Source organism: Ichthyophthirius multifiliis, assembly GCF_000220395.1.
Source record: "Ichthyophthirius multifiliis unplaced genomic scaffold scaff_1120509250543, whole genome shotgun sequence".
Classification (NCBI taxonomy): Eukaryota; Ciliophora; class Oligohymenophorea; order Hymenostomatida; genus Ichthyophthirius; species Ichthyophthirius multifiliis.
Window position 1 is genome coordinate 938 of NW_004086646.1, and position 15174 is coordinate 16111.

Consider the following 15174-nt stretch of genomic DNA (forward strand, 5'->3'; position numbering starts at 1 on the left):
CATTAATTTTTTATATTTAACAAAACTAATTTATTTATAAGAAATTAAATTTATTTTTAATAAAAACATTTCTTTTGGTTTTAAGAAAGAATAAAATAAAAAATAAGGATGAATAAGTGTTTATTTTTCTATATACTTTTTATTATTACAAACCAAATAAATTTTTTTAAAAAAAAATTGTATAAGTTAATATTTTTAAATTAAAAAAAATAAGAATATCATATTAAAAAAAAATTAATATATTATTGCGATAATAAATTATATAAAAAAATATATAAATAATAATACATTTTTATATAATTACTAATTATATTAATTAAAAAAATAAAAATTTCTTATTATAACACATATATTATATAAATATTTTTCTAAAAATGTAAAAAAAAAAAAAAAGTTTAAATGATTCATATGAAATAGTTGATAATGATGAAAATAATGAAATAGATATTTCATAAAAGAATAATTTAATTTAAAAAGATTAGCGATAATAAATGCCTTAAATAAAAACATTAAATGAATTGTTAAAAGAATTAAACATAAAAAAAAATATTAAAATGGAAAATAGGCAATTCGAAATACAAGAAAATTGTATATAATAGGAAAAGTAATAAATTTATATTAGTATATTTTTTTTTTAAATAGTAAAATAGGATTGTTTTAGAATACACAGTATATACAATATAAAGTTATGTAAATAAATATGAAATTGATAATGTTTAAAGAAGATTTAGTGATTTTGAATCATTATATTAGGAGCTTGTATATAAATATCCAGGAATTATTATTCCAGCATTACCTGAAAAGAATGTTTTAGTAAAAATTTCATATTTAAATAGTTTTAATAGTGAGTTTTTAGAAGAAAGGAAAATTATGCTGACCATTTTTCTTTAGAATTTATTAAATCATCCTATATTAAGATATACTAAGGAGTTAAAATCTTTTGTTATGGATTCTTAAGAGGTAATATTATTTTTATCCTTTTTTTTTTTTTTTTTTAACAAAAAAATATAAAAATAAAAAGGGTTATAATATACAAAAAGAAAATAATTAATAACTTAGAAATTAAGAAGAAGAGAATAGTACTGGATATTTTTAAGTATTTTATAATGCCTATAATAAAATAAGTTTAGCTTTTGGTAATTCAAATTAAAAAAGAAGAAGGATTTTGGATGATATTGATGTCAAATTTAATGAATATTAAGCTTATTATTCATAATAATATCATAAAGCAAAAGAGCTATTTGATATTCTTAATAATATTTTCAGATGTAAGAAATAATAAGCAGAAAGTATGGCTTAAATCTCAGTTGTTTTTAATGAAATGAGTATTTTTTTTTAAAAAAAATATTGTATATATATAATTAAAAATATAGAAAATGATATAGATATACCTCAAGGATTATAAAAGTAAACGGAAACAGCTGGTTTAAATTAATTTAATTAAGTTTAAAATTTAATTAAAAAATATGGATACCGTTTGAAAGTATATATAAAGAAAATTTGATAGTTTTTGTTATTTTATTTAATTTAAAGTACATGGTTTAATAATTTAAAAACTGCATAGAAATACTAGAAGAAAGAAAGAAATTAGCAGAAATTACTTTTTAAAATGAGCAAGCTTTATTTGAAATAAAGGATAATATTGAGAAATAAGTTGATAATTTAATTTTAAATGTTTTATAATTATATATATATATTCTATAAATTTAAAAAAGGAAGAAGCTGAAGCATTATAATTAAAAATTGATAAATAATAAAAATAATTAAGAAAATTTATAATAAATTTTGAATATGATTAATTAAATTTTAAAGAAAATTTAGATTAATAAATGTCAGAAATGATAAACTAAATCGAAGATTAGTAAAAAAAAGATTATTAAGAAGTAAATTATTTTTAAATATAAAATATATTTTAATTTATATTAATAATAAAATAGATATAATAAATTTGGAAATCATGTTGATATTATCAAATTATTAAAAAAATAAAATAATTAATTAACATATTTTAAATGTGAAACTAAAAATAATGATATATATATATATATATATATATATATAATAAAACAAAAAAGTTCATATGTAATCTCTATCAATTAAAATATTACTATTTTTCATTAATTAATAGCATATTTCTTAAGGAATTTTTTTCTTAGCAATAACATCTTATAATAAATTATATAATTTTAAGTCAATTTTAAACATTTAAATGTTTTAATTTTTAGGATTAGGTATTTATCCAAAAGAATCTATATATAAGTTTCCAAACACAATATTTTTTGGATATCCTACAAGTAAAATTAGACCGTTTTTAAGTTCTAAAAAAACCGTATTTTTTGCATGGTATTAAATAGCATGTTAGTTTAAATTTCCCATTCTTCTTGTTTTTTTAGGGAGTGTTTTGTATGCATTTTTATCATCATCATCATCTCTTTCATATAGATCATATGTTTCTTCATATTCTTCTAAAATCTAAAGCATGGTTTAATTTGAGTTATCACATTCAGCACTGCATAGCACTTTTTCACAAAGTAAACAAAGGAAAGGACTTCCTAATTTGGAGTAATTTTTACATTAAAAGCACTTCTCTAAGTTAAAAACTTTGCGAAATTCTTCTAGGTTTTATGGAAGGCGAACAAGATTTAATTAATAAATATTTATTTATGAAGTTTTTTAAGAAATCGTATTTATTTATGAGTCTGTTGCTTTGTAGTCAAAAATATAATCGAGGTTTATTTATGCCATTTTTTTTAAAATGAAATTATATTAATCATTATCTGATTAAAAATCTTCTTCATTTAATTAGGTTTTTTCTTCTAAAGGAAATAACGATATTAAAGTTGCAAATGAGTTTTTAACAAAAGGAAGAAGATAAGCTATTTTATTAAATTCGTAAAGTTCATTTATGCTTTGGTCATTTTTTTAATTATTATTTTCAGAATGAAAAATATCTAGTTTTTCCTAAAAAAGACTGACTGAAATTTTCGAATATAAAGCTAATAAATTATTATTATTTTTGGGTGTATTTTAATAATAGTAGATGAAACCTGCTTTCCATAAAATTTAGAAATAATAGAACTCTTTTTATTCTATTTAAGTGTCCTTTTTATTTTCTAAAAAGGCTATTTCTTTAAGTATTTATTCTTATATATAATAGAACGTTGTTTTTTAGATATCTGGTAGTTATTGTTTAATAAAAGATATCATATTTTATAATAAATATTGGTTTATACATAAAGATTTTTGAAAATAATAATTCCAGCCTAATAATAGTAATGAATGGGACATTTAATTTAAAAGTTTTTCGAATAATATAGGTAGTTCAATATCGCTTTTTATTTCAAGTAATTCTTTTAGGTTTTAAAATAATTAATTACTATGGTGATATTCGTCATTTTTTTGTTCTGTTTGTATATTTTTCAGTTCTAGTGTAGTTTCTTGAAATTCCATTTTATTTGTTTCTAATTCTTCGAATTTTTCGAAAATTATTTCGTTTTGAATTACTGGTATAAAAATATTACTTAGGCTTTTGCATTATATACATAAAAAATCAAATTTAGTATTTAAAAGAATTCTTATATTCGTTTGATTTTTAGTAAATTATTATTCTTTGCACTTCTAATGTATATAATGTCCACAAGAAATTACTTTTAAGCATTTTTATAATACTATATCACCAAAAACTTACTTTATAATCAAATTATCTTCCTATATATACGCATTAAAGCCAAAAGGAGATATTTAGATGTCTAAATGACAAAAAAAGCAATTTATATTTAACTAAGTTTCATTTATTTCTCTTAATAGATGTATATTTTTGGAAGAAAAAGATGCTTATTTTTATTAAAAAAGGTTTTTAATTTTTCTTGTTATTTGGTATATTTTTATATTTATTTATTTTTTTCTTATTAGTTTTATTATTATTGTTATTAAAAATCTTGAGATTTTTCTTATTGAGTTATAATTTCTTTTAACTTTTAGAGTTTTGTTTAAATATAAAATAATGTTGGACTTACTTCTTTAAGTTTATGATTTTTTATCATATCTTTTAATTTTTTTCGAATTCGGGTTTTAAAAAATGCATTTAGAGATTCTAAAAAGTTTACTTTTGGGCAAATTAAGGAGAAAAAGATGCCTCTTTTTCACAAAAATTTAAATATATTCCAATTAACTTGACCGAAAATTTCAAAACATTATTCATTTTTTCATTTAAAGCATCTATTCGAAAACTTAGCATTAAATATCGGGGTAATTCATCACTAAAAATATTATTTAAAACAACTCTTAAATAAGAATCTTCCTAATAAAGATCCATATTCCCTATTATGGAATCTAATTAAGAATCTTTATTACAAATATCTTTCACTTTATCAAATAAATTCGAAGTTAGTCTTGAGTATTTGTGGAAAATGTAAGGCTCATATTAATTTTGGAATTCTTCCTTGAGCCTTAAGTTTTTACTATCTTTTATTATATAGGATATTTCAGGAATAAACTAGTCTATATTGATTTAATAATTTAGTATTTTATCAAAGAGAGCATTCTTAATAGTCTTTAAATCGTGTATTTTTTATAAATGGAAAACGTTTATTAAAACAAAGTATAAATGATGTTTAATATAAGAGGGTATTTTATCTAATTTTTGGGAAAAAATCCCTGTACAAGCTATTGAGTTTAAATAGGAGACACTATTTATTGATAATAAGGTGATTAACTCGAATACTTGAGCTAATTTTTCTTTATAGGCTTCATCTTGTGTGGAAAAGTATATTTGTTTAATGTCTATATTGGAATAGGTGGAAGATATGATGTTCATTAGGGAAATTTTGGAGTCCTTTTCTTTAAGAATTCCTAGGAAGATTTAAATTAAAGAAACATCGAGATCATATTGAGAATAGAAACTCTTTTTATAAAAACTGTTGATAATTTCAATTTTCATACATTTTATTGGGTCACTCATCATTTAATAATAGTTTCCAACTTTTTATTTTTCGATTCTTTTAGCAAAATTTAAGGCTTTTAAAGGAAAGTTAATCGCTTTTCCAATAAACACTTCAAGTTTTTCGTTATTTTTGTCGAAAAATTCTTCTAAAAGTATTTGTTTTAGTTTCTATATGCCTTCTTCTAGTATATAGAGGCTTAATATAATACTTAAAACACGAAAACCAGTAAAATGAATAGGCCACTCGATTTTTTCGTCTGGCATTTCGTCTAAATTAAGTTAGAAGATCTCATTTAGTATTTTCTTTAGTAAAATTTTTAAATAGTAAATTCTTTACTCAAAAAAATTTTGTTATGAATAAATTATATGGATGATTTTTTTAAAGACTAACAATAAATTACATTCTATTAAAAGCCGCATTTTCTCTATTTCATCACTTAGTGAAGGAGAAAAATTTTTTTAGGTGATAAAAATACACTCAATAATATTAAATGAAAATTCTTGTATATTAAAGCATTTTTAAAAAGATTTTTTCTCACAGAAAAACAGAAAAATCGACTTAATTTAATTGAAAGAATTAAAGACAAATCTAGATTCATTTTGGAAGTAGTTTTGGACTATTTTTTAAGTTGTTTAGTAAAAAATATTAAGGTTTTATGAAAATAAAATTTTTGCAGTATTTTCCGTGTAAAATTGGAAATGAAGATCTATTATATGCGAAAATTAAAGACGTTTTTTTTCTTTTTCTATATAGAAATATTTATCGAAATTTTAAATGAATTCTTTTATTAGAATTTCTATGAAATTTTTATTTTCTTGCTTTTTTAATAATTTACTTAGATAAATTACGAGTTCTTCTTATAATTCTTTCTTAAATTTTATTGTTTATTTTAACAATTCGCCTATGTAAGTCTTCTCTTCTTTTATCTCTGAGTTTTATTTTATTTTTTAATCTATTTAAGATACTAAAATATCTTATTATGCCTCTATTAGAATCTCTGATTATTAAAAAAAAGATAAAAAACTTAATATATTTTGGCCGTATCTGTTCAATATTTCCTTATATAAAGTTTATTAGTTATCATTATTTGATTATTCGATATATGGGGATGCTTCCTTACTTTTATATATCAAGTTTTCTAATAATAATCCCATTATGTGTTTAAAGTCTTCCTAAAAAATAACTTCTTGTTGATCAAAATTTTTTTAGTAATTAAGACTTTCTTAATGCTTTTGACATTGTTTTTGTAATGTTTCGCTATTTCCACAATCACATATACCCTCATATATTGCTTAATAACTCACTTTATGTCCTAAATGTTCCTCTTCAAGGAAACATTCAGCACATATTAGCATACTTTGGACATCTTTAGAACAATCTTCACAAGAAAACGATAAATCACCTTTTTTTATTTAATTAATACATGATTTTATTGGATATTTTTATTAAAGGTTTTATATATATTAAGGAATTTGAGTAGAATATTAAGGGTCGTTTGATAAATTATTGTATATTGTTAATAAAAATTCTGAATAATTTTGTGACTTCTTTTATTCGAAATAACTTTTGGTTAATACTTAAATAGAATTTTAGATGTCTTCTTTAGTTTTTTATTACATATTTTAATAAATAAATATTTATTAAGATATAATAGTTAAATTTATTAATAAATATTAAAAAAAAAAAAAAATATTATAATTATTTTTTATTTTGTAATTAAAAAAAAAAAAATATTGTTAATTAAATAAGAAAATTTTATTATAATATTATAATTATATATTTTATTAAAAAATATAATAATATATTATAATATTACTTTATATTTATTATTGTGTAAATATTAAAGTAGACTAAATATATTTCAATAAAAATTATTTTAAAATAATAGTTTATATAATTAAATTTTCTATTTTGTTTCAATCTGATATATATTTTTTATGCTCCTTAAGTTATTAACTATAAATAAAATCTTAAATTTTATTTAATATTCATTAAATGTTTGCTATATAAATATTAAATAATAGAAAAAGAATTTTAAAATTGATTAATTATATTATTTTTTAATTATAATATTTTAAATTTAAAGACAAATATAATTATTAAATTTTCATTTTGAATTATTAATTTTTTTAAAAAAATGGAAGATAATATATGCCAAATTCTATAACTAATAAAATTACATGAAATTTTGATTCCTTATAAAATTTAAAATAATTGGATAATAACAGCTAGATATTATAATGATTATTTATGGTTAAGATATTCATAAATTTTTGTGGTATAAATATATTATAAATATACTAAATTTTTTTTGTTTAAAAAAAAAAAGATTCCATTACTTTTAATAACTATATATAGATTTTTTTATACATATAAAGATATATAAAATGTCGATGTAAAAAAAAATTTCGAAAAAACAAAAGGTTATTATTATGTTTATTTTATGACTATTTTTGCTTATTATTATTATATATTCGACGTGTTTCTAACTTTTCTTGAAGGAAATTATACTTAAATGTCTAAATAGAAATTTGGATTTCTTATTCATCATTTAGTTTCGATTCCTCTATTGTATTAAATTTATAAATTAAATTATATTCCTTGGTGGACTTTATCTATAGGATGTAATTTAAATAAATAAAATATAAATAATATATCTAAATTAAAATAAATAACATTTTTAAATCTTAAAATATAGAATTTAATGTGGTTATTTTAATTTATTATTTTTATAAATCTCTTTACTTAATTTTATTTAAAATATAATTATTAATTAATTTATATATATAATATATTTTTTAAATATATATATATATATATATATATATATATATATATATTTATATATTTATTTATTTTTTTGTTATTTTATTTATTTATATATTATTTATTTTATATTTTTTATTTTAAAAGCATGGCATGGGTTATTATTATGCTTTCCTTATATTTAATTTGTAAATATTATTTATGTAATATTCTTATTTATATTTCATTACAAAATATATTAAAAACCTTATTGTTTAATACCATAATTTAAAGCTATTTAAAAAATATATCCTACTCTTTATATTGTTTTAATAATAATGTTAATTAATGAATGTAAGAACGTATTTCCCTTATTAGAGTGAATAATTAAAATAAATTTTATAAACAATTTTTATATTAATATAATATAAAAAAATATAAAAAAATAAAGTTGATTTTATTTTAATAATAATTCATATTTAATACAAAGATAAAATGCCATTTCTTTTTTTAATTAAAAAATATTTAAAATTATATATTTTTTTTTTATTTTTAAATATATTATACTTTATATTTGTAAATAAAAATTAAATTTATTTACATATTATAATTATTATTACAAAAAAAATAAAAATATAATAGATAAATTTTATTTTTAATCAAAGGAATTTTTAAATTAATTTTTTTTTAAAAAAATATATATTATATTTTAATTTAAAAAAAAATTAAGAAAATATATATAATTTATTTTTTGAAAATTATATCTTTCTATTATATATATAATTAAAACATTTAATCTTTAAAGAAATAATTATAAAATAAATATTTTAATATAAACATAAATTACTTTAAAATTTATAATATTTGTATGATTTTATTATTTTACTAAACTATTCTTATTTAATAGTTATTTTTACTTTCCATATTTACTCTATATTTTTATTTTTTATTTATTATATATTTTTTTAAAAAAATCTATCATAATAAATTATTTCTGATTTAATATAAAGTATTTATAAAATATATATTTTCAAGAATTCTTAAAAAGTTTTTTACACTAAACAAAATGGTTTTTTACGAAACCATAATGAATCATTATTTTCTTCAAAATCATAATTATATAAGGCAGATTTTTTATAACTCCTTGTTCTCTTATTTGTTTAATTGTTTTTATTGTTTTATTGTTTAAAAGCATTTTTCAAATCTAACTAATATATATAAAATAGCTTGATTTTTTGTGTATGAAAAAAATAAATTTTGGGTTAAAAGAGTTCATTGACCATTTAATTTATAAAATAAAAACAATTTATATTGAATATTAAAGGCAAATAAAATTAAAATAAATCCTGATACTTTTTTTTTCTTTTATATTAAAATTCATTTATTAATATTTCTTTTCGAATTTAATAGCTTCTATTAAAGTTTTATTAGATTCCAAATTATATATTTCATTTGCAAAAAAAATCTTCCATTTTTAAAACATTTCCTTTTATAATATTTTTTTAATTATTTTTCATTTTTTTTTATGTTTTTCTTAAAAAAAAATTAGTATATATGAATTAATAAAATAAGTTCTAAAACGGCTTCTTGATATGAAATATTTATACATTTCTAGTGTATGTAAACGAATTATTATATTTATAATATTACTTACATCTATTCCGGAAGAATAGAAATCTATATATGAATATAATATTGATAAATAAACATTTCATATAATACAGTTAAAAAATATAATTTATTAATAGGTATTACATATATTTATTATTAAAAAGATTTTTATAATATATATTATTTAAAATATTTAGAATTAGTACTGTTATTTATAAAACTTATTTTAAAAGCAATATTATAAATTTTTTAATATATTTTCAATATAATTTATTATTATTTTCAATTTTTCAATCACGTAGTAATCGTAACTTTTATATATTCATTTGAACATATTTTTATATATCTTATGATCAATTTAGTATTTAAAATTCGTAATTTTATATACGAATTAAACTACATAAAAAAAATATTTTAATATCTTCCTTTTATCTTAAAACAAGTGTTAATTTTTGATTATATAAAAATATTAATTTTATTTTGAAAATAAATTCCAAAAAAATAATATATTAATATATTTTTTTTAATATCTTTTAATATTGTAATAAAATAAAATATAATAAAGAGGATTTATAATAATAAAAATTAAATATTTTATATAATATTTTTTAAATTATAATTTGATTAAAAATTATTTTTTAGAAATATTTTTGATTTTTTTTAAAATATATTAGAAAAAAAATATTAATATATTTATTATATTTAAAAAAAATATGAGCTAATTTAACCTTACATTTTAAGAAGATCCAGAATAAATATTTGATATAGTTTCTATATTAGGTAAATAAAAATAAAATATATATATAAATATATATATATATATATATATATATTTATATATATATATATATATATATATATTTATTTATATACATGTATTAAACATAATACCCTTATATAATAAATAAATATATATAAATAATATATAAAGGTTAAGGGAATTATGGAAAAGTATTCAAAGGAATTCATAAATTAACATAAAAAGAATATGCAATAAAAGTAATATTAGTTTCTGAAGACATATTTTAAATAAATAAAGAAGTATAAATATTAAAAAACTGTCATCATGATAATATAGTCGGATATTTTGGAACTTTTTATAAAGAAAATGCGATTTGGTTAATAACAGAATATTGTGAAGGGGGAAGTACATTAAATTTATAAAAAGTTTTAAAAAGAAATTTTACGGAATAAGAAATTTCCTCGATTATAAATCAAGCTTTAAATGGACTTATTTATTTGCACGAAAATAAAATTATACATAGAGACATTAAAGCAGGAAATATTCTATTAAATTAAAATGGAGAAATAAAACTTGCAGATTTTGGAGTAGCAGCATAGTAAATTTATACAAATGCAGAAAAATAAACAGTTATGGGTAAAAAAATAAATATATATATATATATATATATATATATATATATATATATATATATATATATTTATATATTTATATATTTATATATTTAGGTACTCCTTATTGGATGTCACCTGAAGTACTTGGAAATTAAAAATATACTAATAAAACAGATATTTGGTCATTAGGAATTACTGCTATTGAACTTGCTGAAGGAGAACCTCCTTATAGTCATATTCATCCTTTTAGAGCTATGTTTGCAATTAAAAAATAGCCTCCATAAGGACTTAGTAATGGTAAATAATGGAGTGATATATTTAATGATTTTGTAAAGAAATGCCTTATTTTAGATTTTAATGAAAGACCTAGTGCAAAGGAATTAATTTAGCATTAATTTATTATTTAATCTAATAATTATTGCCATTAAATTTTGAGTGATTTAATTGTTGAAAATATTGAATATATTGAATAATATAAATTGTAAAATTTATATATAATTAAATAATTTCTTTATTATTTTATAAAGTGATAATTTTAATAATCCTGAAAAAATATCAAATAATGAAGAAGAAGATGAAGAGAATTCATAAAAAAACAAGAGCAAACATACTGAAGAAGAATAAAACGATGAAAATCTATAAGAATTAAGTCAATAAAAAAAATACTATTAAGAAGTATAAAAACTCCGGAAAATAAATGATATAGAGGAATTGGATGATAATGATATAAATTTCATAAATGAAAATACTTTGGTTATTAAAAAAGATATTGAAATGCCCAAAAATGAAGCTTTTGTTTAAAGTGCAAAAGAAATGGAAGAAAAAGGGCTTTTAGGAGATTATAAGAAGAATAAAAAAGAGGAGAAAAAAGAAGAGAGTTTAGAATAGTTATTAAATAAAGTAAAAAAATTGGAAAATGAAATGAATTTAGAAATTTAAATTATAAAAGAAAGATATTTAAAGAAAATCGAAGAAATATAAAATAAAATAAATAAAAATCCTGAGTATATTAGTTAATAATAATAAAAACAAAATAAAAAAAGTAAAGAAAGTTTAATGGAATTTTCGGAAGAAAATGAGGAAAAAGAACACAAAAAAACCCATTCTTTTTTCCAAAAATTGTCTAAACTTCCTTTTAATTTTTAAGTTGATGAAAAAATGCTTTCGGAAATGAATTAGGCGGAATAACATTATAAAAATAAATAAAAAAAAAGTGAGGATGGAAGTAGGCTTATATCGTCTAATTCTTCTAATTAAAAAAATGGAAAAAAAGCTAGTTTACCTTTCGAATTTGCACCTATTTAAAATACGAATAAAAACGATTAATAATAAGTTTAATAATAAAAAAAAAATATTCCTTTTTAATTTGCACCTATATAAAAAAATTGAATTATACTTAATATATATAAAAAAAAGAGTTTTTTTTGTAAATAAAAAGTTAAGTTTTTTTGTAAAATTGTATATTTATTTGTACATATATATATATATTTCAATATTCATCTAATTATTTAAGCACTTTAGAATGTGTAAAGTTTGTATTTAATTCATTATTTTTATAATTATAATCGATTTCTTTTGTAAAAATTCCCGTATATATAGGATAATATTTTTCAGGAATTTCATATTGAGAAGGCTTTAACATCCCATAGTCTTTATTAGCTGATATATATATATCGGATTTCCTATTTTTAAAATGGGTTATGGAACCTTCTATAATTCTTGATTTAAAGGAATTTTTTTCAGGAAAGCTAAGTTTTTATCTATTTAATATTTTAATTATGATAATTCATCTTATTGTTAGATTTCTTATATTCTATTAATACTGAATTTTTAAGCTGCTGTTTTATTTCAGTATATAATTTGGTATATTTAGGAACACCCTTTAATATAAATTTTTGACCATAATTATTGTTTTCGGTCATATAACTATAGATTATATTTTTTTTTTTTTTGATTAATATTATTTATTTTTTGTTTTTTTTTTAAAAAAAGAAAGATTTGGCAAAATAATATAACTTTAATATTTAAATAATAATATTTTAATAAAGAAATTTAATTTATTTTAGCTATATATCGATTTTATAATATAATAATAAATAGTTGTATTAATTTTTTATTCAGGGATATAAATAATAATAAACTTATGACATATATTAATTAATTTTATTAAATAAATTATTTTTAAGAAAGAAATTTTTATAAGAATAATATATTAATGTATTAATTTATTAAATAATTATTATTTTATTTTATTTAAAAAAAAAAAAAAAAAAAAAAATATTAAGGAAAATTTAAGAAATAGCCAATCTAAAAAAAGAAAATAAAAATATAAAAATTAAATTAATAAAAAAAATGTATAAATAATAATATTTTATAAATATTTAAAATATATTATATAAAAATAAATAGTTATATTTTTACTAATATTTTTTTTTTATTTAAATAATTATTTTTTTTTTTAAAAAAAAAAAAAATTAAATAAATTAAGTAAATATAAAAAAACATCAATTTATAAATAAAAATGTATTCAGCATTTTAATATACATCTTAATATAATAATTTTAATCCATACGAATCTAAAAGAGATAAAGAAATTAAATAAGAAGAAGCATTCGAAATATAATTTTCAGAATCTGAATATTAAGAAGACAACATATATACTGATCAAAAGCCAAATGTATAATTATATAAGAATAAAGATGTTTAAAAGCAAGTAAATTTTTACCAAGAAGAAGACTTTGAAAATTTTCCAACCTAAAAATAATATAATATAGAAATAAACTAATCAAATAAAATATTAACAGTAACAAATAATATATACATATATATAAATATATATATATACATATATATAAAAAAGAGCAAAGATTAAGTTTAATAAAAAGCCATATAAATAATATAATATGATAAAAGCAATGATTCATTTTTAATAAACAACGAAGCATTATAAATATTAAAATTATATGAAGAGCCCATATGTTTTGTTGCTATAGCAGGTAAATATAGAACAGGAAAGTCATTTTTAATGAATAAATTATTAAATTTGAAAAAATAAGGAGTATTTTTTTTTTTTTTTATAAAAATAAAAATAAAAAAAAAGTTTAAAGTAGATCCTTCTACATAAAGTTGTACTTAAGGAATTTGGATGTGGTCACATCCTGTTCTTCATAATAATAAGTAAATATTTTTTATAGATACTGAAGGAAGTACTAGTATAGAAGGAAATAAGAAATACGATGTGAAGATATTCTGTTTAGCATTATTAATGTCTAGTCTTTTTATATATAATAGTGTTGGGGCAATAGATGAAAAATCAATTTAAGAATTATAGTTAACTACTTAAATATCTAAAAATATATAATGCTCGAACAAATTATCTGAAAACGAATAAATTATAAGTCAATATACACCAAAATTTATTTGGCTTTTGAGAGATTTTGTATTGGAAATTGTGGATAATAAAAATAATTAGATAAACCCAAATACTTATTTAAATAATTGCCTTTTTGATGAATCTTCTGTTTCGAAATAAACTACAACTTCTAGAAAAATAAGAGAAGCATTGCTTAACTTTTTCAAATAAAGAGAATGTATTACTATGGTTAGACCAGTTAATAATGAGGAAGATTTATAAAACTTAAATAATTTGCCAGTTGAAAAATTAAAACCTTAATTTGTTTAATAACTTAATACTTTAAAAAATAAAATCTTCGAAATGGCTTAACCAAAAGAAATAGATGGGGTTGTGTTAAATTCGAATATGTTTGCGTCTTTACTCTAGATTTATGTGTAATAAATTAATGAAAAAGGAGGAGTACCTAATATTTAAAATGCTTGGGATAATATTATGGAAAGAGAATGTTAAAAAAGCTATGAAGAATGTATTTAGGCTTATAACGATGTTTTGTTTTGTTTTTTTTTTTTTTCTTCTTTTTCTTTATTTTACCAATTTTTCATTTTATATTTTTTTTTAATTTTATTTATTTTTTTTAGTAAAAAATTAAATTAAATAGAAATTCTACAGGAGATATTATTCTATAATTTGAAAAATTAAAAAATTAAATATTAAATAATTTCAAATAAAGCTGTAAAGCTAAAAATTCGAACTTTTATTACTAAGAATACTTTGAAAAATTATAAATATATATAGAAAATTAAGAAAGAGAGCTTAATTAATATAATGATTAACATGCTGATACGTAAATAAATAAATAATATTTAAAATAAAAAAATGAATCAAAATAGAGATAATTAAGAAATAATTCTCGATATGAAAAATGATTTATAATCTGAAAATTTTATAATAAAAAATATTAAAAATTTTTATCAAAAAATTGCTTTTTGGCTAAATAAATATAAAAATGAATCAAAAGGATCTAATAAAATAGATGTTTTAGTTGAATATTTGCCTGATATTTTGAAAGAAAATTTCAATAAAATATTATAAAATGCCATCAATTTGAATGCAAATGAAGAATAAATTTAAATGTTAACTAAATAACTTTAGGATTAAAAAATC

General features: G+C 17.5%; 4 protein-coding genes across 4 annotated transcripts, besides 16 other annotated features; 3 read left to right on the forward strand and 1 right to left on the reverse strand. All coding sequences in view use genetic code 6, as the record gives it.

Moving 5' to 3' along the window:
• Positions 1-423: 423 nt before the first annotated feature.
• Positions 424-1770, forward strand: IMG5_080920 (hypothetical protein; the record flags this gene model as incomplete). Its single annotated transcript, XM_004036431.1, has 4 exons — positions 424-960; positions 1022-1325; positions 1374-1653; positions 1716-1770. 3 exons carry the CDS (start codon positions 424-426, stop codon positions 1502-1504), a joined length of 972 nt encoding a protein of 323 aa, XP_004036479.1. The 3' UTR covers positions 1505-1653; positions 1716-1770.
• A 262-nt stretch (positions 1771-2032) lies between these two features.
• Positions 2033-2061: a microsatellite.
• A 15-nt stretch (positions 2062-2076) lies between these two features.
• Positions 2077-2481, reverse strand: IMG5_080930 (zinc finger family protein, putative; the record flags this gene model as incomplete). Its single annotated transcript, XM_004036432.1, has 1 exon — positions 2077-2481. The coding sequence occupies one exon, from the start codon at positions 2479-2481 to the stop codon at positions 2077-2079; it is 405 nt and encodes a 134-aa protein (XP_004036480.1).
• Positions 2482-6695: 4214 nt separating this feature from the next.
• Positions 6696-6749: a microsatellite.
• Positions 6750-6987: 238 nt separating this feature from the next.
• Positions 6988-7019: a microsatellite.
• Positions 7020-7703: 684 nt separating this feature from the next.
• Positions 7704-7792: a microsatellite.
• Positions 7704-7836: a microsatellite.
• Positions 7723-7791: a microsatellite.
• Positions 7746-7843: a microsatellite.
• Positions 7749-7834: a microsatellite.
• Positions 7781-7850: a microsatellite.
• Positions 7789-7851: a microsatellite.
• A 2161-nt stretch (positions 7852-10012) lies between these two features.
• IMG5_080940 (serine threonine kinase ste20, putative) lies at positions 10013-11185 on the forward strand (the record flags this gene model as incomplete). The annotated part of the gene is made up of 3 exons (XM_004036433.1): positions 10013-10079; positions 10231-10677; positions 10770-11185. 3 exons carry the CDS (start codon positions 10013-10015, stop codon positions 11183-11185), a joined length of 930 nt encoding a protein of 309 aa, XP_004036481.1.
• Positions 10095-10171: a microsatellite.
• Positions 10194-10228: a microsatellite.
• Positions 10197-10229: a microsatellite.
• Positions 10690-10765: a microsatellite.
• Positions 11186-13176: 1991 nt separating the features above from the next.
• On the forward strand, positions 13177-14868 carry IMG5_080950 (hypothetical protein; the record flags this gene model as incomplete). Its single annotated transcript, XM_004036434.1, has 3 exons — positions 13177-13458; positions 13516-14556; positions 14649-14868. Coding segments are annotated over 3 exons (1543 nt in total), but the record flags the coding sequence as incomplete, so codon positions are not given.
• Positions 13469-13509: a microsatellite.
• Positions 14605-14647: a microsatellite.
• Positions 14869-15174: the final 306 nt, after the last annotated feature.